Below are 23,978 nucleotides of genomic sequence, written 5' to 3' on the forward strand. Positions count from 1 at the left end.
TATGACGCTTCCTGGTGTTTATCCAGGATAAAATTATACGACACAAGAGTACATTTTGTAGATTTGAGAATAGTTTAAAGGGACACATAACCTGGTAAATTACTAAAGAAAAGCACTGTTCAATACGACAGACTACATGGTACAGAAGTGAATAAAAACAGTCAAATGAACTGATATTAAGTGTTTTCTTTTATTACCAGTGCCATTTAATCTCTATCAGTAATCAACTGAATTGAGAGAAATCCCCAAGGGACTCTGGCTGTTTGATAAAATTAACAAGGTCCATTTTCCTAATGACAGCTTAATGCCATGAAAACACCCCATTACACCGCTGAGGAGGGGGCTGATGATCTTTTGGAGGTTAAAGGGCTTAGCGAGCCCACGGGGCATGTTTGAAACCAGCTATATTTTACTGACCAGTGGCATTTATTTGATTTAAATGAGCCCTGCCTTGGTTTTAATGTTCTAACTCTGCCGGGCCTTTCGGACTCTGGAGAATTTAGGGTGCATTGTGAGGTGCCGTCGCCCCGTGAGGACTTTGTGCTCCCCCCTGGAACAATGGAGACCGTCCACTGAATCCCTTTAGCCCAGCCAGGCCATCTGCTCAGCGGACCCATTCCAGTGGCTTCCCCCACCTACAACCTGTTAGCTATGCACAGGAAACGGTTGTGGCTCAGATCCATGCCCCCGGGCCATGTCAGCAATTAAGAGGGATGAAAAATCTTGTGTGTGATCAGCTGACATTAGTCCGTTTTCTCAAATAACCTAACTTAATGTGTCCTTTTTCCAGCAGTTTGACAATTTAGGAAAAAAGTGGCATAACATAATTTTGTGATGGATGAAGTATGTACTTTGTTATATGAAACAACAATGATTCAGCCTTTGTACAGCATGCATGTAGGCTTTTACATTTGATACTCAACACTCAGTATCAGGTATTCCCTTGAAGACATCCAATGGTTTTGGTTTTATGTTTCAGGTTTGTTTTGGGACAAAAATAAAGTAGTTAGGACAAGCAGCTACCACGGTTGAACAGATAATAAACAGACTTCTACATGCAGAACACCCTCCAACAACAGGAAACATACTGGCTGCTGTTGCTGCATCTGTGAATCCCAGTAACTCCTGCCAAGACAGGAGCAGGTGGAAGCAGCCGGTTCTAACTGGGGATCCGATTAGCATGACTGCAAATGATCCCATAACCTTAATAGCTGACAAAAATGTCCCGAGCATATCATAACCGTTGGTTTCTCAAGAACAACAGCACGTTTGTGTTTAAGCCAAAAGACTTAACTGTAGGAATTTGAGCCTATACAGTAGAGCTCCTCTAACCATTAATGCAGTTACAGAATTAACGAGCTGTTTCTGTTTGAGAGTTTCATGTGATTGTTCTGTTGGAGTCAATTACAACATGAAAAGCTGTCTTTATATGCTGATACAAGCAGAAGGAGCTCCATTTGGAGAGCTTGATTTGGAGGCAATCGAGTCCAGGCTAGACCTGTCCCATACAGCATGCATCTGACACAAACAATAAGATTGAGTTTTAGCACTTTTGCAGTAGTAATGTTCAGAAAACAAATGTATTTGACCTGTATGGAGACAGTTAAGTTGTTATAGTGTTAACAAGAGGACAAGATGTTATAGTTTTCCCTCCATGAAGCAGCACATGTTGCTCTTTTCTCATACAAATGAGTGTGTGTATGTGCATGTGTGTGAGTGTGCAGCCCCAGCGGTGCAGAGGCTTTGTGCTGCTGGTCAGCGCCAAGACACTGCCGGTAGCAACTTTTCCCTCCCTCGCTCCCTCTCTCCCTCTCTCCTCCCCAACCCTTCCTCTCCACCTGCACCCTCTCACAATCTCTCACTTTCTCTGGTTCATTTTATGACCTCTCCTCTCTCTCTCGCTCTCTCTCTATTTCTTGTTTGTCAGTTCTCACCTTCGTACACAGCTCTTCCCATTGACCGTGGAGTTGCTCCAGCTGCTGCTCCAGCAGAGCCGAGTCACCGGCGGCGACGTACTGGGACAGGTCCGTCTTCATGGTGGCCAGTTCACTAAATCCGCTGGTCAAACGCTGCAGAGCGAGGTCTGTCTCCTGCATAACACACACACACACACACACACACATAAACACAGACAGCCAGTCAGACAGCCATGTACAAGCTGCGTGCACACGCTTCTATACCTCTCACTCTCTTGCTCTGACCGTCCAGATTAAAGGGCTGTGGACGGGACAGGGGGAGGGTAGAAGGGGTAGAAAGGGGGAGGGGAGTGAAAGCAGGGGGGTATTAAATAAGGGGAAAGGGGGGTAAACTCAGAGGCGCTGTGGTGGGATGAGGGGTGGCCTCTGATGGAGTTGAAGGGTGGGGGGAACTTTGGCCAGTTTGCGGACCAGCTGACCCAACAGATTCATGCTGCTGATTCATGGGACTTATGAGGCAACTTTATGCTCTAACATCATACACATTGTGCAATGATTACTCATTTTCAGTGTGATAACTCCATGACAAAACCATTATTTGTAATATTTCCTTTGTAATTTCCATCCAAAACCATGCCAAGTCTGTTATAATATCAGGTTATGCAATTTACTCTGTCAGTCAGTGCCTGTTTTTCTAAAAAAAAAAATCAAGCACAGATACTGAGAAGTAATTTGGGCATTAGACTGCAAGTTTTGGACTTTTGCTGAAAATTCATCCTAAATGGGGTCCTGCTGTGTTCAGACAAAGACTTTTGGGAGACTGTCTCTGTATGCTGCTAAATGACTGGCTGCAGTGATACGGACTAACATTTCAGCCACAGGGATGTAGCTAGGATTTTAGAAATACTAAGGTCATGAGTCCCTAAAGGCCAACAGTAGAGTCCTTAGAATAACGCATTTGAATTTGTCGTTTATTCTGTTCTATTATATGTTTGAAAACGGTATTTCCACACATAAATGTCTTTTCCAAAGTCTTTTCCACACGGCCAAATACAAAAGTATGTCGGGGAAATATTTTTTATAAATTTATTTCTTATCGACCTAAAAAGTAGTGAACTTTAATAAGTCAGAGTCTGAGGGCGCTTTCATAAGTCATAGTCTGTTTGGCTAGTCTAAATCAGAGTGAAATTGATACGTTCGATTCATTTTCTATTTAGTCTGGTTCGTTTTCACGGTGCACAAATTAAAGCGGACCAAATTCAAAATGAATGTGCTGAGGGGAGTGTATGAAGGAGCTGATGTGTTTTGGTTCGTGTTTTGGAAACGGTCCAAGACCACGTCTTGCAAGCAGTCTAGGACTGGTAGTTTTGGTCTGCACCGGAGTACGTTTACTGCGTTCATAACTGCCCAAACAAACCGCACCAGAATTTGATTAAAATGGACTAAATGTTGGCTTGTGAAAGCACTCTAAAACACTGAAATCAGCCGGTACCCTAACACCCAAATTTCCCAGAAAAGCAGTTTTGTGCAGACTGGCTTGCACAAAATGTATAACAGTAGCTGTTTTGAACTACTTTCATTGTTTCCATGGTAAAAATCAGTACAATAAAATCATTATTATTAGATTCCTCACATTATTTTGGATAATGCTAGTGTTCTAATAGCATTCAACAAGTGTATGCTATAGTTTGGCACGGAGCACCAGAGGGACAAATGGAACATTTTTGTGTCAATGTCAGGACCCGGTTGATGAAAGGTTTTTAAAATGTCAAGTGCCTCTTTAAAAATGGCTGTGAAACAACTTCCTTCCATTATGAGTAAGTGGTGGTAAGAAATACCCAAAGGACTGTGATTTATTTTATTGCTATTCCAGTAGTTAGGAGTAAGAATGCAGTCAAGATTACACACGGAATAGCTGTTTTGTAATTACCTGGATGTGTTTCTCGCTCTCAGAGTCCTGCTGTCTCTCAGGCAGCGGCTGTTTCATCACAGTGTTCAGCTCATCCAGCTCACGTGTGATGCTGGTTATCCCGTCCTGACACGGAGACCACTTCTAAATAAACAGCAGAACACAGAGGAAGCAGATCTCAGGAGTCAGTTTAACAAATAAATACCTGACACGTTATGATCAGTAACCTGTAATGTTCAGCCACAAAAAGTCTGGGCTGCTATGAAAACCTAAACAGTATATTTTGGGGAACTCACAGAGATAATCTGCTTTTCTGCAAGTTATAAAAATACTATGACTTTGGCTCTGTTGCCTTTGCAGTAAAGGGATAAGTTTGCTTCCTAGAAATGCGTTTGTAAAACCATGTAAAAGGCAGAATTGTACAATGTCATTTCCACAAACATTCATCTTTCAGTTGCTGAAAAGAATGCTTCATGAAACTCAATCATTCATGTCAAATGCTGAAAGGACCAAGACTGTGTAACAAACGTTTTAGTAAATGAAGTCCAAAGTATGGTTATATCTCAGCACCCTTTCTGTTCCTACAAACCTTTATTCACTCGACCATTATATGATGACGAAGTTGGTCTCTTGCTTGTCAGTTCTACTTTGTGCATTAATGTTTTGTACTCTCTGTGTGATCTTTGACATGCTGCTCAGAGGGATTTCCCTTTCCCCGCCAGGATCCTGTTTAGCTTAAAGGGGTTAACACAACTTTCCCTGACCTTGCTGGGGCATGGCCACCAAAACATTCAGATGCTGTATTTATTAACACAGCAGCTCATGAAGCTGAGCAGCCCTTCTGTAATTCAGACAACCATGATCAGTCAGAGCTGAAGCTAAAAGGGGCCGTCATTTAACTAAAATATACATTTCTGCCTGTCTGTTTTGCTCATCTTACTTTATTTTCATAATATATTTTTGGATTCTACGTATGTCCATGCCTTCCTGTAGGATATACGAGCGCTGCTCTGTACAGTGATGGAATGAAAGGGACAGACACTGGTAACCAGCCGTCTCTGGATGTGGATCATGGATAGATTTGAGCTCCTCTTTGATCCCTCTTGGCTGGAGGTCGGTGCCAGGGCAACACACCAGGTTGTGTGTGTGTGTGTGTGTGTTGGGGTAGGATTTGGTCCTGGATCTGGGCCATGTAAAGCTGACCCCTCCCTTGTTAATACGGTCACAGATGCTCTTCTTTTGGATTTTGCCAGTCCAAAGCTGCTCGATATTTACAAGTTTCACTGGATTGTGCTTCCTGTTAAGGACAACTAAACTGGTTTTCAGCCACATCCACAGCAAAAGAGTGTTATTATTTATGTGCAGCACTGAAAAACTATTTCTGAATGTTTGTATTGTTCTGATTTGCCATTAGCCTTGGCTGTAGTTTAGGGTTCAGGAGCGCAGACTGAACAGTGGATTTGGTTCCTTGATTGAGTTAAATTCATAGAAAGATATATCGGTAGGACTATATCATGTTTATTTAATTACCTCTGCCAAGGAGGTCATGTTTTCGGTCTATTTGTTAGCAGGATTACAGAAAAATGATTTTCATGAAACTTGGTGGAAGGGTGAAGCACGGGTCAAGGAATACGATAAATAAATTATTTTTCATTTTTGTTGACAAGGCGAGAGCGCATGGCCTTAGCCAAGGTCTGCGCTCTCAGAGTGCCCTTGTGGTTTCGATTTTTTTATTTGGAAAAGCCTAATATTTTAGGTTTCTTAGGCTCTTATTTAGTTGTCTGATTACATTGTATAAAACGTGACATTTCAATTTTCTTTCCAACAAATCCATTCATCAAATTTTAAATCATTTTAAACGTTTTTATTGTCAAATATTAAAATATATAATGTAAGATTTAACATAAAAAATGAAAATAATAAATACATGTGTTGGTATTTAATGGAAATATGGTTACCTGACTAGTTGTGCTGACCAGATCTCTTCTCCTCTCCAGCAGTGAGGTGGTTCGTTCCCAGGCCTCCTGTACGGCCTGGAGTTCTGACTGCAGTCGGCTCTGACTCTCAGACTCCGTCATGGTTTCACATAAATGTCTGCCAGCCTCCAGCGTCTGGGTGTACACGGTGGAGTGCAGACCCAGAGCGTCCTTAACACACTAGGAAAGATGTGGGGGGACAACAGTGTTTATCATTTTGCATTTTTAACAAATTAAAGTATTACATTTGGAACACAATTTTACTATTTCACCACTATATACGTTTTTTGTTCATTAAAGGAATACTTCACCCACAAAATGAAAATTTGTATAGCAATTAATCACCCTGTGTTACATTGAATTCGTGAAGAAAACGGTCTTTCTCGCTTGCCACGGAGAATCAAAAAACGTCTTGATGAATATTATGAAGTAAATGGGGTCTGCGTTTCGTTCATCGTGGAGGCATGCGAGAAAAACTACGTTTTCTTCAAGAATTCAGAGGAACACTGGGTGCGTAATTGTTATACAAATGATCATTTTGTGGATGGAGTATTCCTTTTATGTAAAAAGCTGACCATACTCTCTCGCTGACATCCATACATACTGACCTGGTAATCATCCGTGCAGCTTCGTAGCCGATGCAGTGAACACAGAGCAGGTCCAGCAGGGGGCAACAAGGGGTCAACGTCTCTCAACAGCTTCCACAGAAGTTTTGAGCCACGACGGTAGACTCTCCACTGGCCCAGTTGTTCTTTTATCAACGACCTGCGCTGGCCAGCCAGAGCCACAGAGTTGAACCAGCTCTCCCTCATACACGTCACTTGTGCCATGAGTTCAGATCTGTGAAGAAGCAACAGAAGAGGTTCTGCTTTGTTTTATTTTGGAGACAAACAATAGTACTTGCTGTAAACTGTTGACATCTGTTGGTGAACGTGTTGGCATTCAGCCAATGAGTGGAACATTTCAGTGATCCATATGGGGATATTAGGTTTCGTAAAATGGAACTTTCCTTGTAAAAAACCCAAAGCAATCAACACATAAAATGGTAGAGGAAAAGTTACAAATGGGTCTGTCATAGTCTCTTCACAGGCAATTGCTAAAGCAACACGAGATCAGCAGGATTTTAAGACTGTTTTACAACCGTAAGTAGCAATCCCAGCAGGGGCAAGAGAAGACGTTTTCCTTTAGCTTCGTTAAAAGAAAAAATTTAGGAGCTTTCCAAAGAAATGATTTAAGGAAGCTTTGTGGAAAAAGACATCTAAATGTTCCAGGGCAGGAAACACCTGCACACACTCTGCATTTAGTTGTGTGTCAGCAGCGTACAGCCAATGTGTGTGATTCTTGCAAGCGAAGAAAGGAATGAGACCGGAAAACCTCAAATTTAATTACGTCATTAGGCGACAGGATCTGATTACTACCAATTTGTTAGTAGTAGTTTGTTATAAGTCTCAGTCCAAATACCAAAAGTAAGTTGATCAGTAAAACATTTTTATGAATCCACAAAGGTATTGAGGTCTGACATCTGGCCCTAACTGATGCATCACATGTCTTGCGTATATAATGCCTTACCAATAAACTATCATTTTAAGCTCCCCCTTTTCTAATGAAATCTTCCTCTCGAACATCTGTGTGTTTGACACTCCCCCATTGATTGGTTGCTGAACTTCTAAACTGAGGGTCTTATCTAATTATGAGCCCTTCAGAGGCAGACAAACCTTGAACCTTGAAGGAGGAAGAAATCACAACTGACAGTAAAATACAGCTTCTTCAATGTGCACTCAAACTATTTAATAACTTAGAATTATAGGTGCTGTTCTGGTGCCAATATGGTGCAAAACACCTGCTGCTCTTATGAATTAGACTGACCAATCAAACCGAGGAGTGTGCTGAGCTGAGCGCACTCCTGATACTGAGGAGTGCTATGATCCTCTGTGAATTTATTCACTTCATTTTGGTCTTGAAAGGAGACATAGAAGGATAGTCTTGGCCTATGATGTTTTTCCCTTTTTGTTATTTTCTACCATACTTTGTGTGGTATCGCTGTTGCATCCATCATTTTTTTCTCTTCTGTGAAGTGTCTTATTTCACTCATAATGCATTGTGTGACAGGCTAAAGGGAAGCTTTATGCAACAGGTGAATTTAAGAGACTAGAGCAAGTCTGACTTAAAAGGAAAATTAGGGCTTAAAGGAGGAAGATGATACATGCAGTATTTTGGACTGTGGAACTGAAAGCTCATTAAGCTTGTTACATGCTTGAAAGATTTTTTGTTAAGTATTGAAACTGCCATTTAATGTCTTCCAAGACTTTTCCATCACTGACCTTTTCTCTCCTGTTTCTGTTTCCATGGACTCGACTGCATGACAGAGAAGGCCGTGCAGAAGCTGGTGTCCAGTAATTATTTCAGCCTGAAGCCTCTGTGGGAGTGAGAGACAACAGGAGAGGTTCATAAATCAAAAAAGACTTATTACTGTACCATATTAGACAAAAAAGAAAGCACAAAATAACACCATTTGGAGAGTAGTTAAGACAAGTTTTGCTTCAAAATAACATTGACTTTTTAAAACAAATGACACTTAAGCTTCCCAATGTTCTGCCGTCATCACAGTGATACATTAAGCATGCATTTGTGCTGATAATTGCTCATTAATTCAGCTACCTCAAGCCTTAATTGCTAAATATTTCTTTGTCAACATGCTTGTCATCTGGTAACGCGTGGGCAGAATACAGATGGGCAGTTTATCTAGAGGTCAGACTAATCTCCAGATGCAGGGGAGGGAAAGCCTTTATAAACAAATAATTCATCAACAAACAATTTTACACCAGTTTTCACATAACAAGTTAGAAGTTAGTTTTGCTTTTAAAGATAGACTGTCAATTAAATTTGAGTTATTTGTTATTTCTGTGCCAGATGCTAACAACATGAAGCACCTCGAAGTCCGTAATTCCCAGAGAATTTTAGTCCTGAAGCCGTTTAGACACTGGTCCCATTTGGTCGGATACAAATCTAATCAATGTGACTGAAATGAGACATGTAAAGAATCTGAAAAGTGTATTGTACCTGATGGACAGTCAGCATCTCTTGGAGGCTGGAGAAACTTTGAGGTTTATTAGACGATGATTCCTCCTCAAGCTTCTTCTGGATGGACGTCAGGTTTTTACACTTCTCCTGGAAGTTCTGGGAACGCTGACGCTCAGCCTGCAGCGCTCTGGGGTAAAAACAAGAGGGGATGTTATACACAACCTGATTTTATATATTTTTATTTGTGCATCGTTTTTGAACTGAACTCTCTAACCTGTTCATGTCAGATGTGCGAGTCACGCTTTCAACCCATTGCCTGCTGAGCATGTGCAGCTTCTCCGTCTCCTGGTTGTTAAGAGTCACATAACCACTCATCTCCCTGACGTCAACCAGTAATGGAAACAGATCACTGAGGTCCAGGAGAACCTGCTGCACATCCAAGTACATACAAAGAGCACTGTAAGAAGTAATGTACAAGAAACATCATTTACAGACAATGACAGTGATTCTGACCAACCTTCACAGAGTCTGTGTCATTCAAGCCGGTCTTAAGTTTATGTTGTGTGTTCTGTGTGTGCTTTTCAACGGCCTCCAGTCGAGTATGAAATAGTTTTTGTTGCTCCAAATCCTCCTGCACACACAGAGAGAAATGTGATAATGCTAATCTGGAATTGTGAAATTTGAACATTAAGCAACAGTTTCATATTAAAAGTCAGGGAAACTGCGCTCCACTCATTAGACAGTTGATGAATTTGATGTCAAGATAATAGATAACTTTTTATACTACAGATGATCTTTCATCAATTCTTGAACTGTGACAGAAGCAGGAAAAAACATTTCTGCTATTGTCGTAAAATGAAGGTGATATATTTCGACTAATTTCCTCACCTGAAGACTTTGCTTTTTTCCTGACATTGCCTGGCTCAGCAGCAGGACGTCACGCGACAGCAGTCTGGTCTCTGATTGGATTAAATTTGCGGCCACTGGTTCTAGCCGTCCAATGAGAGGCTTGGAAGCTGCAAGCACATCTCCCACACTGCTTTGCAAATCCTCGGCAGCATCCTGCAACTTCTGGTGTGTGAGAGAAAAAAACAACCAGTTAGATAAGGGCTGTTTTTTAATCCATATGTTTATTTTGCGACCTTAATTGGATTTGATTACTCAGCATTTCCTGCTTTCCATCATCTTTCCAACTATTTTCATCAATGCACGTTAAAAAGATACTTTTTATCCTCTTGAAAAATGGAAATCTTGTTTTCCACAAATGGTTCAGACTCAAATATTCCAAAATAAACCTTTTAGTGTACTTCTGAAGTGGTGTAGAAATGGAAAAAAATCATATGAATGGAGGCTCTAAAGCTTGTTTTTTTGCATGAATGTGAAAAACAACACGTAATACAGCATCTGAACTACGCAGGTCCAAGTACAGGAGATCGGGTGAACGAACACAGAGCAGACCATCGCTATTATTTCTGCCCATAAGTGCATGCCATTTGTTTCTTTCCAAGAATAGTAGACCAGTCATTGAGAAATACAATGAATGAAATTGTGAATGGAAGTCATAGAGTTCAGGATGAGTCAGTTCTAAGAAAAAAATGCTTGACTATATGAAAAACAAGCACTCTAATAAGCATGTTATCAATTTGGTTCCGTCTGCTCTTAGTGACTTTTAACTATGCCAAAAATTAGTTTCAATTCAACTATTTAAAAGCCCTAAATAAACAAGTCAGTGTTGACATGAATGTACAAAGATGTGGCATTTTTATCGTCAGTGGAATGAGTTCTTATTGTCTCAGGGGGAGTTAGGCCAGATTCATCCTATCGTATGCACCACCAACTTATGTTTCTGCATTAGTAAACTTGTTTGAAATGTCAAGATTAAAGATTCTTGTGGACGTTAGTTGCTTCAGTTTGATTTATGTTTAGATTTTTAAACAAACAAAACACAAGTATGTGTGTATGGAAGCCCTGAGAGGCAAATGAGGAAAATAATTCTGGTGATCCATTTTCGAAGTCTGATCTAAATAGTTTTCTCTCTGTGTTTATGACTGAAGAACAGGTGAAAAAAAAATTTCCAGGAAGAATTTTCTAAGTTCCTTAAAAAAATTGTTCATCTGTGAAAAAGTTTTGCCAGCTAAAAAAAAAACGTTTTGCCAGGATCATTTTTCTAAATTACTTTTTTTTTTTGTTTGTTTGTTGTAATATACAACTACCCCATGTCCTAAATAGGACTAAAATCATTCATTGTTTTTCTTCCAGGTGAGTTTTAATTGAAAATGTTATAATATATATGTACCTTGCATTCAGAGTGCAAAAAAACTCAACTGGAAGGAAACATTAATGCTTTTAGTCCAGTTTAGAACATGGGGTAGTGGTGCACTTCAGCCTCTTGTGGCCAAAATGAGTATTACAACAACAAATGCTTAGAAAAATTACCCTAGCAAAACTTTTCCCCACCTGTTTCAAAAATGAACATTTTTAAAAGGAACTTTAAGGACGATTTCTCACTTGCTTCTCAGGCCTCCCGTAAGTATGTCAACTAAAACAAAACAACAAAACTGTTTTTCAAAAGCTGTTATCAAAAATGATCTTTAAATAACTGTTACTCATAAGTAACTAGAACTTGTTAGTTCCTGCAAAAAGTCTCACTCAGTACCTACAGTATCGTCACACAACTCTTTCCTTAACAAAAATGTTTTGTGCGTACGTTATGTGTTCATGTAAAGAAATGATTATCAGCCAACTCAAATATTGAGATTGTTATTGGCCTAAAAAACGTATTGGGCTCTACTCTATTCAACATTGCAAGAATGTACTGTTGCATTACATCAGGGTACAGGGAGCCAATCAATTCAAATCAACAATCACTGGATTTTGGTGTACAGACATTGAAACTCACCTCCACTGAGCGAACCGTTGCCTGTGTGTCCGAAGATCTCGACAGCTCCTCCCACTGACGCCACAGTGTTGGCAGTTGAAGGGAGCATTGATCAGACAGGTGAGTGTACTCCTGCCAGAGGGAAACCGTCTCTCCAGCCTTCATGTGCTCATCCTTTAGCTCCTGCACCACGTCCCTCCACCTGAACACAATACATCAGTACGCTATAAAGTTTATTTGCATACAGTAAGGCTTCAATTGTTGAATTAAGCTACAGTATATGATTTTATTGACGTGTGCAATCTGACTACATGTTAGGAGGATTTGCACTTCTGATATCAAAATCCATAAACCTACTGCACTTATTTCTATTTTAGTAATTTCAGGCCACTGACCGTTTTCGCTCTCCTCTCATTTGATCATCCAGCGCCTGAGCTGTTCCATGATGAAGAGTCTTCACAAGACTCTGATAGGATTTGTCCACAGACGCCCAAAGCTCTTCTCCTTTTCCGGCCTTCTCCTGGAGTTGCTGTGCACAAAAATCACCTTTTATATATTTTTACTTCAGAGGTGCATTTACTTCCCCACAAAAAACCTAAGCACAGTGAGTGGCAAGTACTGAGTGCATGACGTCCATGAACGCCCACACCTTCACTGAATCTGTCAAAACTAGATGGAAGGGCTTTTAGCTTCATGCAATTACAACTGGCTGTTTCAGAGTAACTAAAGACAGGTGCAGCTGTAGAGCTTTCATGTGCACATGTGTACCAGATATGATGGACAGCGCCTCTGCTCACCTGGAGGAGGTCCAATTGTCCTTCTGCCTGCTTCAGTGAGAACAGAGGCTGATGCTGCAGAGCACAGCGCACCCTGGTGGCGTGCAGAGAAACCTCCATCAGATCTCTCTCAAAACAACTCCACTCCTCCACATTCTGCTGCAGAGCCGGTCTCAGAGTTTCCATCTGTAAATTACCACAAAAGGAGACAGGATGATGTTTGGTGATGCAGCGTCGCTGACAGTCGGGAGGGATTTATTTATTATTATTGAGGGCCAGGATCCTTGTTTAAAGAAATACAAGACTTTCCTGTTACTTTGTTTAAATATGAAAGATGTAAGAATATTGACAAATAATCCTCAAGGTATCCCTGCTAGATCATTTGCTCTGGTTCTTCACTTATTATGTAAACACTTATTGTAATAATAATGCTGAATCATAAAATGCTAAATGCTAAAATCATAGGTAACTTGTATTATCAAAAGTTTGAGGACTCCTTGAGTTAGTTAGGATTAATGATGTGTACATGACATGGAGGCCTTTACATTTTATAATTTTCTGAAGGTTATTTTTTGACTATTTCAGGTGAGAGAATCGCATATTTGCTGATTTTAACACTTTCACTTCTAGTGAAAACTGGTAGCATAATGCTTTTTATTTGTCTTCAATTTTGTATACATTTTACCAAAGCATAGACACCAAGAAGTTTGCTTCTATTTAGTTGCTTTAAGCTCTCTTTTCCTCCATTTTCAGATATTATTGAACACTTACAGCTAGATAATATAGGTACTGTATGCTTAAACTCGCATTATGAAATACTAAAGTTGCGGGCCAGAAAACCAAAACAATGAGCTGCATAACACTAAAAAGCTTTGTAGATTTTAGGCATGGGACGATGTTTCCTATTTTTTGTCGTATCCTGTACAGACCTTAAAGCCCCCTGAGGCAAATTTGTGATATTGGGCTATACAAATAAAACTTACTTGATATGAAAATTTCATGTCACAATATTATCCCCTGCATAAATAAAGAATAGCCTAAATAAATAAAAAAGGTAAATATCAACATTGTGTGAGTCTGTTCTTTCTTATATGTCAATTCCTGTATTTTCTAAAATCAGGCTCCATTTTTCACTTCTCTACCATGATAGCGATATGTTCCGCGACAAAATCCTGTATCGTCTATTATCATTACCAGCTAACCCATGCACATTACATTCTGTATACATCATTTGAGCCATTGTTCATTTAAAAATATTGATTAGTGTAGCTTTAATTACATGTTATACTGTATAAATGTGTGTGTATAAAAGCTATACAAGCATGGTCCAACAGGTCTTGTCATTTCCAAGAGAGAAGCAGATGGTTCTGGATTTTCACAATTTAAAAATCAATTAGATTTGTTTGTAGTTTATGAGAAAAGGCATCTTAAATATGTTGCTGAATAACTTAAATTCACTTTCTTCTGGCACTATTTTTCCATGTCACTGATTGCCATAACAGATTGTTTTTTTTACCTGTTGACTAAAATCCACACCAGCATGACAAACACTCTCCGTCTGGCCACAGAAGGAGATATCACAAGGGTGATCCTCTTCCTTTTCAACGTGCACTTGTGTGGCTTTCAACTCCTGCAAAGCTGCAGCCACCTCCTTCACTCTGCCCACAGCAGCCTGGAAGAAAAAACAGGAGCGGTCTCAAGATCAGAGGACGGCAGTGGGAGAGACGGTTCAAACATACACCTGCTTCCATCCCGTTACTGTACCTCCCACTCCAGCAGAGCCTTACGAGCCACAGTGTGACTGGTGGACCATTTCCACTGATTCAGCTGCTTTTCCTGCTGTTCTATCCGGCTGTGAAGACGCTGTAACCGCCTCTCTCTGTCCGCACAAGTGTGATGCATCTGTTCAGCTTCACGAGTCTGAGGGGACAAAGCCAAACGGGGACTGATTCATGTGTAGAAATAAAAGTCTTAAATGAAAAATTACATTTCTTTTTAGTCACTTTGGAGAGTCACACAAGCTTTTTCCATTGTTGTTGGCATAAATTGAGTAATGTTTATGGTTTGACTGATGGGTTTGAGCTTTAAGGACCATAATAATACAACTTTGGATTCTTTGACTTGGTTGTATGGAAACATCCAGATCTGAGCCACACAACTGTACAGCCTCTCTTCCACTACATTTCAGATATTAAGTGGTTAGCACTACATAAAAATACTAGACCAGAAAATAAAAGAAAAGGTTACAGTTGCATCATGTAATTTCAGATTCTACAGTTTGTGGTGTTTTACTGTATCGGTAGCTGAAGAACAGACCTGGCTCTCCAGCTCTCTCTGATGGTTCAGCCACTGCAGTCTGACGGCGCCCAGTTTCTCTGCAAACATCGTGCGTTCGGAGTGGAGAGCCCGGACGTCCTCTCCCATCACCTGAGGCCCAGACTGGCACAGGAAGTCAAGAAGGAGCTGCCCATTGACCAAGCCTGCCTTCAACTCCTGAGACAGAACATTACATAGAAAGAAATCAATACCAACAGTCATATAAAGGAAAAACAGAAGAGGTTGCTAGTTTTCTCCCATATTCTCAGCAGTATGCATCATCCTCCTCTGATATTATGGAGGCGCCTCTCGGGTGTCTGACCAGAAACATGTTTACAGTGTAATATACGTATTTCGTGCATTTCCTTACTGTTCTTTAGTGCTGTAAATCATTGCTGGCGCTTTCATTGCATTAATAAATATTCACTTTTTCCATCATCTTTGCCTTTCAAAGTAAATATTTACTAATTGTTCCCAAAGAAAAGAAAGAACATTTTGTAAAAATCAAGATTTGATTTGTGTTTCGTTGTGCAAAATAAGGTTGGTTTATTTGTTATGTTATCATTTGACATAACGTAGCGATGTTGAAACACAGTAATATAATTTAAAAGGTGCAAAGTGTAGGATTTGGCAACATCTAGCGGTGAGGTTGCAGATTACAATTTATGAAACATCTCCTGTGTGCCAAGCTTGTAGGAGAACTACAGTGGCCAACGTGAAAACGTGAATGACCCTCTCTACAGCCAGTGTTTGGTTTGTCCGTTCTAGGCTACTGTAGAAACATGGCGACCTCTGTGAAGAAGACTCGCTCCCTATGTAGATATAAACTGCTTATCTTAAGCTGATGAAAACACAACGATTCTTATTTTCAGCTGATTATATACACTAAAGAAAACATACTTATTAATATTATGCCATTTCTGCTAATAGATCCCCCTAATTGTTACACACTGTTCCCTTAAGGATGAACAGATATGTCAATTTTAGATGCTTATTCACTGAATGTCAAGTAAATTTCTCTAAATTTAAGACGGGCAAAGTTTAAAATAAAAGCACTGACTTGAAATAACCATTCAAATAGAACTGCTGTTGAAAAAGATGCAAAAAAAAAAGAAGTCAAAGTGTGCTGGGGTGTTAAAAGTACCTGGTAGTGCTGCAGGATTTCAGTGATCTGAGCAGCATCTTTGGCCTTGAGGACCGTTTCTTTCTCCCGGTTCAGCCGAGCCTCCAGCTTCTTCAGCCAGTCCTCCAGATCAGACAGCAGCTTCTCCGGCGGCCACGCTGCCAGCAGCCGCTGACACACACAAGACAACAGAGAAGAAGAAAGGGATTTTAACTTTACATGAATACTTGAACATCTTTTTAATTTCATGTATACTGCTGGGTTCTATTCTAAAATGATTTAATCTTTCTTGGTAGATAAGATCTTTTCATTCACTCCTGAGGTTATTGCTTAAAGGTGTACGACATCAAAATGAACCTGATGTAGAATATCTGGTTCCATTCACTGGTGATAAATGGTGAGGAAAAAATTAAAAGTGTCCTTCACTTCCTTTCTAAGTCCTCCCAAATACTCTGTTGAAATCAGTTTTGGGGTGATTGAGGACAGTTTTACACTCCCCTTCTCTGGAGGAGATTTCTCAATGCCTAATTATTTTTGAAAAACAACAGCACTTCATTGGAATTCAGACCAGTACGTTGTACTGTAATAAAACAGTAATGTTCCAAGTTAATAGGACATTTGACGCCACTGGCATGAGATGAAGTCATCATGACCATTGCATCATTTATTTGAGGTAATTATACCACAGTGTAACTATAACTCTTACAGTTACGGCGCACTGAAGCTGTGTTTCTCTCTCCGGCAAAGGTGAAAACTCTTTGTAAATACTGTACCTGCTGCAGGCGCTCTTGTATCTTTGACAGGTCAGAGGTCAGCTGACTCCAGTTGACCTCCAGCTGGGCGAGCTGAGCTCTCAGCTCGGGACAATCAGCTTCCCTGAGGTGGAGCAGCTGAGTGGCTTCCCTTGATACAGACGCCCTCTGAACTGACATGGCTTCAATCTCCATGGAGAAGTCCTGGAGGATGAGAACACAACCAGAGTCAGAATACATCATCTGCTGTATCATGTGTGACTGATGCATTTTAAATTGCTGGCTGAGAAGTCTATAAGAGATTTATTTAAATATCTGTTTCCAACATTTAATGTGAGTGTCGACAGTGTGCCAAGTATTGTAATCAAATCACCAAAAAGTCTGAGAAAACATGTTTGATATAGAAATGTGCGGAGTAGACAAGAGAGCCTCACCAGCAGCTTGATCAGGTTGTTGTGAATACTCTCCTGGTTCATGTCCGAGGTGTCGGCCAGGTTTGACCAAGTCTTCTGGTGTTTGTTGGCACCAACCAGCCACTCACTGACCGAAGCAAAGACGGTCTGGAATCTGTGGGGAGGATGAGGGAAACAGATAGCTCAACCAGCGGGGCAGAACATGACCGCTCCTTAACACAGAGGGAGTTAATGACTAACATGTAGGCACGGGTCCAATACTGCCAAACAAGACTGTAGATGTGTTTTATTTTTCCCCACATTAAGACACCAATACCTTGAGGAACACCATAGAAAAAGCCATGTTATGATTTGGTATCCAAAACTTTTGACATTTTGGAGATTTCTGCAAGAATTGCATTTTTCAGCAATTGGATGGCGAGCACTTCTGTTGTGGAAACTGCTCATAAACGCCCTTATTGTCAGTCTACCTAGGAAATCCATCCATCCTCTGAATGCTCTAGGTCTCTAGTTTGTGGTTGTAAAGTTTCATGAGGCTGTGATTATCCTAGAGAATACCACAGGTCATTTTATACAGTGAGGTCAAGTTTAAAGAAATGGTCACACTACAATGAAATGGCTACTATCAGGACTAACATCATCACACATGAATACAGTTGGGCTCATTGAATCGACAAGAGTCTCAGCTTTACAGTGATACCCAATTTATGTAAATCTAAGACTGTTTAGGGACCCCAGTATGCAGACGTATTCAAACACACTATTTAAGAATAGGCAAAAATAACACATTTATACTGCATTCAAACAACTGCATGTGATTATCATAAAGTGGGCATGTCTGTAAAGGGGAGATTCGTGGGTACCCATAGAACCCATTTTAATATCTTGAGGTCAGAGGTCAAGGGACCCCTTTGAAATCCCTTTGAATAGTCGGCCAAGTGGTTCCAGACAATAAAATGTGTCAAACTGCTCAGACAGTAATTAAAACTTCCTGCATGGTCTACATTGACAGATAATAAAGTCTTCTACAGTAGAGATGCCAATAATCTGTCTTTTTATCTTTTAACATAAATTGGAGGCTGTCCCACCTGGCCCGGCTGTCCTGGATGTTTCTGCAGCGTCGACTCTCCTGCTCTGTCCGCCTGTAGGCGCTCTGCCATCGCAGCTCCAGAGCGCCTCCTGCATGACCGGCTGTGGCAGCAAACTCTGGCTCCGTCTGCAGCTCCTTCCCCTGATCCAGGATCAGGCCTAAAGCAGCTCTGCTCTCATCCAGCTGGACCAGCGTTTGCTAAGAGAAAAGGAGAACCAACAGTGCTCATGCTGAGTTTACATCAAACTCAGTGAGATTCTCTTGACAAGCCAATTCCACACTAACATTTGAAGAAACAGCATGAACCGACTGTGATGCAAAGTGGAGAAAATGATGGCGGGGAAAAGAAGACAGAGGGAATAAGAAACAAACCAACTAAACTATCACCCTGCCACAACATCGATGATTCATGCCACTCAAACTAACTCATCCACTGCTGTAGCATCAGCTCTTTTTGTCTCTCTACAAACGCATGTCTTTGTCCCATCCAATCTGACCAATGAAAGACAGACGTTTTTGACCATCATAAACTTCATTTAATGTATTCTGGTGAATTATTTTAAAACTTTAAGAGCTCATATGTGTTTTAGCAAGATTTCTGCTCATGTTCAAAACATTTCCCACATATCTGTGTTCTCTGAGAAGTCGTAATATTTTGAGAAAAAAGTAATATTACAAGATTAATGTGGTAATTTAATGAGAATAAAATCATAACATTTTAAGAAGATAATCAACCTGCCATTAGTATAAATTAAATATATTAAACATCTGTTTTTTAACAGCTTTTAAATGACAATTTTAACGAAATTAACTGCAACATTAGAGGATTCTTTAGTGACAAACAGTGAAGGCTGAACCCAAATACCCACCAGCATGCTCCTCAGCTTGGCCTTCATTACTTGTAAAGGCAGTATATACACCCAATTATTATTTTATTCTTTCCGGGAAGAAATCCACAGCAACACAGTTTGCCTCAGATGTTAATATTTTTTTAGGTGCAGTATCTCAAACATCAGTAAACTTCAAATGTGTCCCTCAAAAAAAAAAAAAAAAAAGTACAGGGGCTCGTTTCACACAAATGTTCAAAATAAGCTCATCATAGCTGACGCAGAGACATCAACACAGAAAGACCCCATACTAACGTGGTGTGTTTTATATAAACTATAGATTTCTCTCAGCTGGAGAAAAGTTTCCTCTTGCCCTCACTCTGCTCCCTTCACCTTCTCATGGAATTAAAACATATATACAGTAGTTCATGTCCTCTAGAGGTTGTTTGAAGCATGCAGGGAAATGTAGGAAACCAGTAACAGAAGTCTGATGAGAAAACAAATTCAGTATGTTTGTGTGACAGGGTTTTACCTGGCAGGCATCTCGTCGGTGCTGCGTTAGATTCTCGTCGTCTCCCTCTGGTTCCCCGCTGCTGATGAAGGCTTCAACATCATCCAGCAGCCCGCCAAGTCGACCGCAATTATCCTCCCACCGGGTCCGCTCCTGCAGCAGGTCCAACCACGAACCCACACATCCATTTTAACATTTGACTTGAGAGCACAAACACCAAACATTTTCCAAGTATTCCACAAGTAAAATTCACATTTGTTTATGTATGAATTCATATGGCCCTCAGCAAATGTGCGCTACAAACCTGGATCCTCCTTTGAGAAGCCACTTCCTGTTCCAGAGCCTGTTGCTGCAAAGCTTTGGCTCTGACTTCCAGCTGTACCCGCTCATCCTCTTGACACTTTAGTGCTTCTGGCTCACGCTGGAATAGATGCTGCACGAAAGCCAGCTGAGACCTGAGGACCCGCAGGAGCTTCTGGATCACCAAGAGACAAGATTTATGACAGAAGTGAAGAGGAATAATTGCACAGTAGGCCTGATATAAATAAAGTGAAAACGGACACTGAGGCTCTGAATATCGGTGTGTGAAGTCTGTTCATTAGTTGTTTTAGCTCTGGACGTCTTTGAAAACCATCAAGAGGCTTCTACCCACTCTTGGGAAAGTGCCTAGTTTAAATCAAGTCTGTGCCTGCCTGTTGAAGAACTTGCTGAAAGCGCAGTGAGATACCTCGCGTCTGCAGAGAACAGTTTGAAGTTGGCTGCGGTTGTGAACCCGGCTCATCTGCCCTTCTGTTATGCATTCTTCACCCAGTTCCAGGAGGCGAGATATCCCCTGAAGCAAGGACCGGGATGCCTGCTGTAGCTTTTCTTTTACCCCTGAACTCTCCCTCAGATGTCGGCCCAGCACACACTGCTGAGAGATACAAGGGAAGCACAAAGTTTAAGGAAAACACTATTAAAACACAGATCCTGCTTCACTCTTACTTTGATATCAGTCTGTAATTAGGGTTGGTATATTGCTGATTTCTTTTTCTGCTAAAGGTGTAAACAAAGCCATAATTTACTTGGTAATATAAGGTATTGTTTTTATATATCCTTAAGAAAACTGATTTATTGGCCATTAATTATGACACCAACATTAGGTCAATAAGTTTTTAATTTAAATTTGTTTTTCTCCATGTGTCTGTAAAAGCAGAAATCATAATGTAGCCGTTATGACCTTTAATGGTTGACATTTCTGTTCTTTGATAACAGCTCACTTTCTATGACGCCCATCTCTATAATGCATTACATATATAAACCTACTTATAATTTTTTATAATCTGCTTGTAGCTCTGTATAATTATAAGCACTCATGCTTTATAAGAATAATCACAACACATTATAAAGCATTTTATAATGACTTATAAGGTCAGGTATTATTTCATAATTGCTAGTCACTCACTGACTTTTTTTTGCAAAGATCATAATACATCATAATCTTTTTATAATGCCATATAATGCATTATAATCATACTATACGCAGTATGACACATTATGAGTATGTTTATCACACATTATAGACACAGACTTGCAAAAAAATGTCTGTGAGTGACCAGCAATTATAACGTATTATGATACTTATGATCTTATAAGAGGTTTTATAATGTACTGATTATAGTTATAAAGAATTATGTATATTTATGAGTGTTTATAGCTATGATTATACAGTGCTATAAGCAGATTATAATACATTATAAGTATGTTTATAATGCATCATAGACATGGGCGTCACAAAAAGTGTTACCTAATATCGTTATTATGTTATTAGAATGTTTTAGACATAACAGATTTGTTACCTCCAAACTGGGAGCATCCTTTATGCTGGGGAACATCTCACTTTGTCCCAGTTCAAACTCATCCAAAATATACAGCTGGTTGGAGGAGAGCTCCTATGTGACAAAAAGTAATAATTCAGATCATTTACTTAAGTCAACATTCAACAAATGATTGCATTTCCATTTAGAATTACAATTGTAGATTTTTAAAAATTATACAGCCATTAAGCACAATAATAAATCACATCCAAAGCCATAAACGCCACATTTCAGCCCACAAACATCTTTTAATGGTAATTATCGCTGTGAGAGAATTTAGATAATATATTCCTGGAATATATCAAACTCTGTGACTGATTTGTTTTTCAAACCTGATGTTGGTTTGTGTGTCCCAGATGTTCAATGAGCTGGTTGTGGGACGAGGTGAAGACCTGCTGGACGGAGTGTAGACAATCCTGAAGGGACGTCAAACAGCCGAGAGCTTCTGGTTTTTCCCTCGAAAGTGCAGGTTTGGTCTCTGACTCCACTTTACTCAACAGCTCAGCCAGAGTCACCAGCTCAGTTGATACACACTGCGCAGGAAATTAACAACAAACAGTGCTTTTAGAATGAGAGGTGGACAAATTCAGTCCTTTATCAGTCTTCTTGTACCTGTTTTTTGTAAATACAGTAGGTTTTACATGATACAGAGCTAGCAAAATGTGCAGTTGTTTTAGTTACACTGTATATGTGTGGTTATATGAGTAGCATTATGGTCTGTCACCTCCTGCTGCAGCAGCCTCAGCTGGGGGTCGTCTTCACCGGGAGTTAACAGGAGGTCAGTCAAAGCGTCCAGACAGAGGAGGACCTTCCGTGCAGCCTCGTACAACCTCTCATTTACACCTGGAGAGCTCACCTGGAAATAACCAAATGCATGGTGATCACCATCACTCAACTGTTAGGATGTAACAAATACGTGTATTATTTAAAAGAGTCAACAATCTCTGCATCTACTGACAAGTCCTTTTGACTAGGAACACACATGTATGCTAAGATTTAACCTGTGTTACTTTTGTACGTACTATTTGTCTCAGCATGGTGATGGACTCATGTGTCCGCTGGAGAACAGCAGAAGCAGACCCCGTTGATATCAGCTCACTTTCTGGGTCCTAAACAGAAAAAAAGGAATTAGTAGTTTAAGTTTAACAGAGAGGGAAGGAAAAAAAAGAAAGGATGATTGTACAAAGTGCAAGGAGTTGAAACCAAGGAGGACCATCATTTTTAGGGCTGTACCTAATAATTTGAACCTTCGAAGCTTCATTCATAACGTTGACATTTCAAATCTAAATCAACATTCAAATGCTGCAGGTTTTATTCTGTTTAAACCTGGTATTTCTGCACAGATGCAGATAATAATATCATATTATTTGTGGAATTAGATTCCAGTGGTGGCTGTGTAGGATTGACTGACTCGTTATTTCCAATAACTCCAGAGCGTTGTAAAGTCCAAAAGTCATAATTTATTAAAAAAATAAATAAATGTAATCATTTCCAAAATTCACAACATTTTTATCCAACAAAATATTCTGCTTCAATCCATATTTGTTAACATTTAGCCTTTCAAAAAACTATATTTTAACTGCGCTCAAAAAAACTTTGCTCTCCCACTTGCCACGCACAAACAGAGGCACGCACAGACGACTTATATTCACTAAAGGAAGTTGATTTAATGAAAAAGGACACTCATTTAATCCGATGAATCACTTGATTCAAATTTAGGCTTTTTTTTTAGGCTGTTTTTTGTTTTGTTTTTAGGGTGATGACGTCATAAAATATGACAACAGACATTCAAAGCTTCATTCGAAAACCTCAATAGAACTATAGAAAATAGAAGAAAAAGAAAAAATCACATTCAGTACAGCCATAATAATCTAATAATATTGTAAAATTTTCAAATTCTTTCTGTTGGTCCCCTCTTTTGTATAATTTTTCTGTATATTCCTACCATTTCATGGGTCCCTCCTTCCTCTGAGCCGATCTGATGCTCCTCCTCAACTTTTTTCAGAGTGGTCAGTTTTTGAGAGATCTGGGTATAAAGCCGACTCCACCTTCGCTGCTCCTTGTCATCTTCCGCACGTCCAGCCAAGCTGGGGACCAAAGAGAACACACAGTATGCCTGAGTCTATGGTCTGCTATGTGCATGTGACTTGTAAAACTCTTAGTCAGCAATTCCTACTGTATGACTGGCACTCTGTCTTTTATCTTTTACCTGATCGGCAGATCGTCAGACGACTCCTGGGCTTGTTGGGATTCTTCCACCAAACCACTATGACTGGTGCCGACTTCCCTTTGCTTCTTCAACACATTAACAGCATCCTGGACATTGAAGAGAAACAAGGGAACATGCAAACAAACAAATCAATTCTTACTGTTTCTTTTGTGTAATATTTGAAGCACTTTTGCACTTGAATTCTTACAGATTTAAGATGTTTTCATGTTATTTTATGATGCGTTTTTATGTAAAGCAACAAACTGTAGCACACAAAGTTTACTCTATCTCTCTATTTAAATGCCACTTACATATAGGAAACATCATATTAGACAGTTATAATCTGTGTTGATTCAACTCTAATGTTTAGAGTTGAATCAAAGTTCAGTTCAAAGTTGGATATCA

General features: G+C 39.9%; 1 protein-coding gene across 12 annotated transcripts in view; it reads right to left on the minus strand.

Moving 5' to 3' along the window:
- The window catches only part of LOC119476842 (nesprin-2-like), an 85,253-nt gene that overhangs the window by 16,973 nt on the left and 44,302 nt on the right, over window positions 1-23,978 (minus strand). For 9 of the 12 annotated variants that reach the window (XM_037750408.1, XM_037750409.1, XM_037750407.1 and 6 more), the window contains 28 exons: window positions 23,574-23,680; window positions 23,310-23,451; window positions 22,387-22,473; window positions 22,089-22,220; window positions 21,697-21,897; window positions 21,347-21,439; window positions 20,236-20,421; window positions 19,813-19,983; window positions 19,530-19,661; window positions 18,169-18,368; window positions 17,102-17,234; window positions 16,689-16,871; window positions 15,937-16,086; window positions 14,793-14,969; window positions 14,241-14,396; window positions 13,993-14,148; window positions 12,498-12,662; window positions 12,096-12,229; window positions 11,722-11,902; window positions 9,711-9,893; window positions 9,340-9,453; window positions 9,097-9,251; window positions 8,862-9,009; window positions 8,123-8,217; window positions 6,410-6,641; window positions 5,784-5,981; window positions 3,847-3,969; window positions 1,935-2,090 (listed from right to left, as the gene is read on the minus strand). In XM_037750408.1, the coding sequence (XP_037606336.1) occupies window positions 1,935-2,090; window positions 3,847-3,969; window positions 5,784-5,981; window positions 6,410-6,641; window positions 8,123-8,217; window positions 8,862-9,009; window positions 9,097-9,251; window positions 9,340-9,453; window positions 9,711-9,893; window positions 11,722-11,902; window positions 12,096-12,229; window positions 12,498-12,662; window positions 13,993-14,148; window positions 14,241-14,396; window positions 14,793-14,969; window positions 15,937-16,086; window positions 16,689-16,871; window positions 17,102-17,234; window positions 18,169-18,368; window positions 19,530-19,661; window positions 19,813-19,983; window positions 20,236-20,421; window positions 21,347-21,439; window positions 21,697-21,897; window positions 22,089-22,220; window positions 22,387-22,473; window positions 23,310-23,451; window positions 23,574-23,680 (4,290 nt within the window). Of the gene's footprint in view, window positions 1-1,934; window positions 2,091-3,846; window positions 3,970-5,783; window positions 5,982-6,409; window positions 6,642-8,122; window positions 8,218-8,861; window positions 9,010-9,096; window positions 9,252-9,339; window positions 9,454-9,710; window positions 9,894-11,721; window positions 11,903-12,095; window positions 12,230-12,497; window positions 12,663-13,992; window positions 14,149-14,240; window positions 14,397-14,792; window positions 14,970-15,936; window positions 16,087-16,688; window positions 16,872-17,101; window positions 17,235-18,168; window positions 18,369-19,529; window positions 19,662-19,812; window positions 19,984-20,235; window positions 20,422-21,346; window positions 21,442-21,696; window positions 21,898-22,088; window positions 22,221-22,386; window positions 22,474-23,309; window positions 23,452-23,573; window positions 23,681-23,978 lie in introns of all 12 variants that reach the window. The other 3 variants (XM_037750412.1, XM_037750411.1, XM_037750410.1) reach the window with 3 other exon arrangements.

The sequence above is a fragment of the Sebastes umbrosus genome, chromosome 18 (genome assembly GCF_015220745.1).
Source record: "Sebastes umbrosus isolate fSebUmb1 chromosome 18, fSebUmb1.pri, whole genome shotgun sequence".
Taxonomy (NCBI): Eukaryota; Metazoa; Chordata; class Actinopteri; order Perciformes; family Sebastidae; genus Sebastes; species Sebastes umbrosus.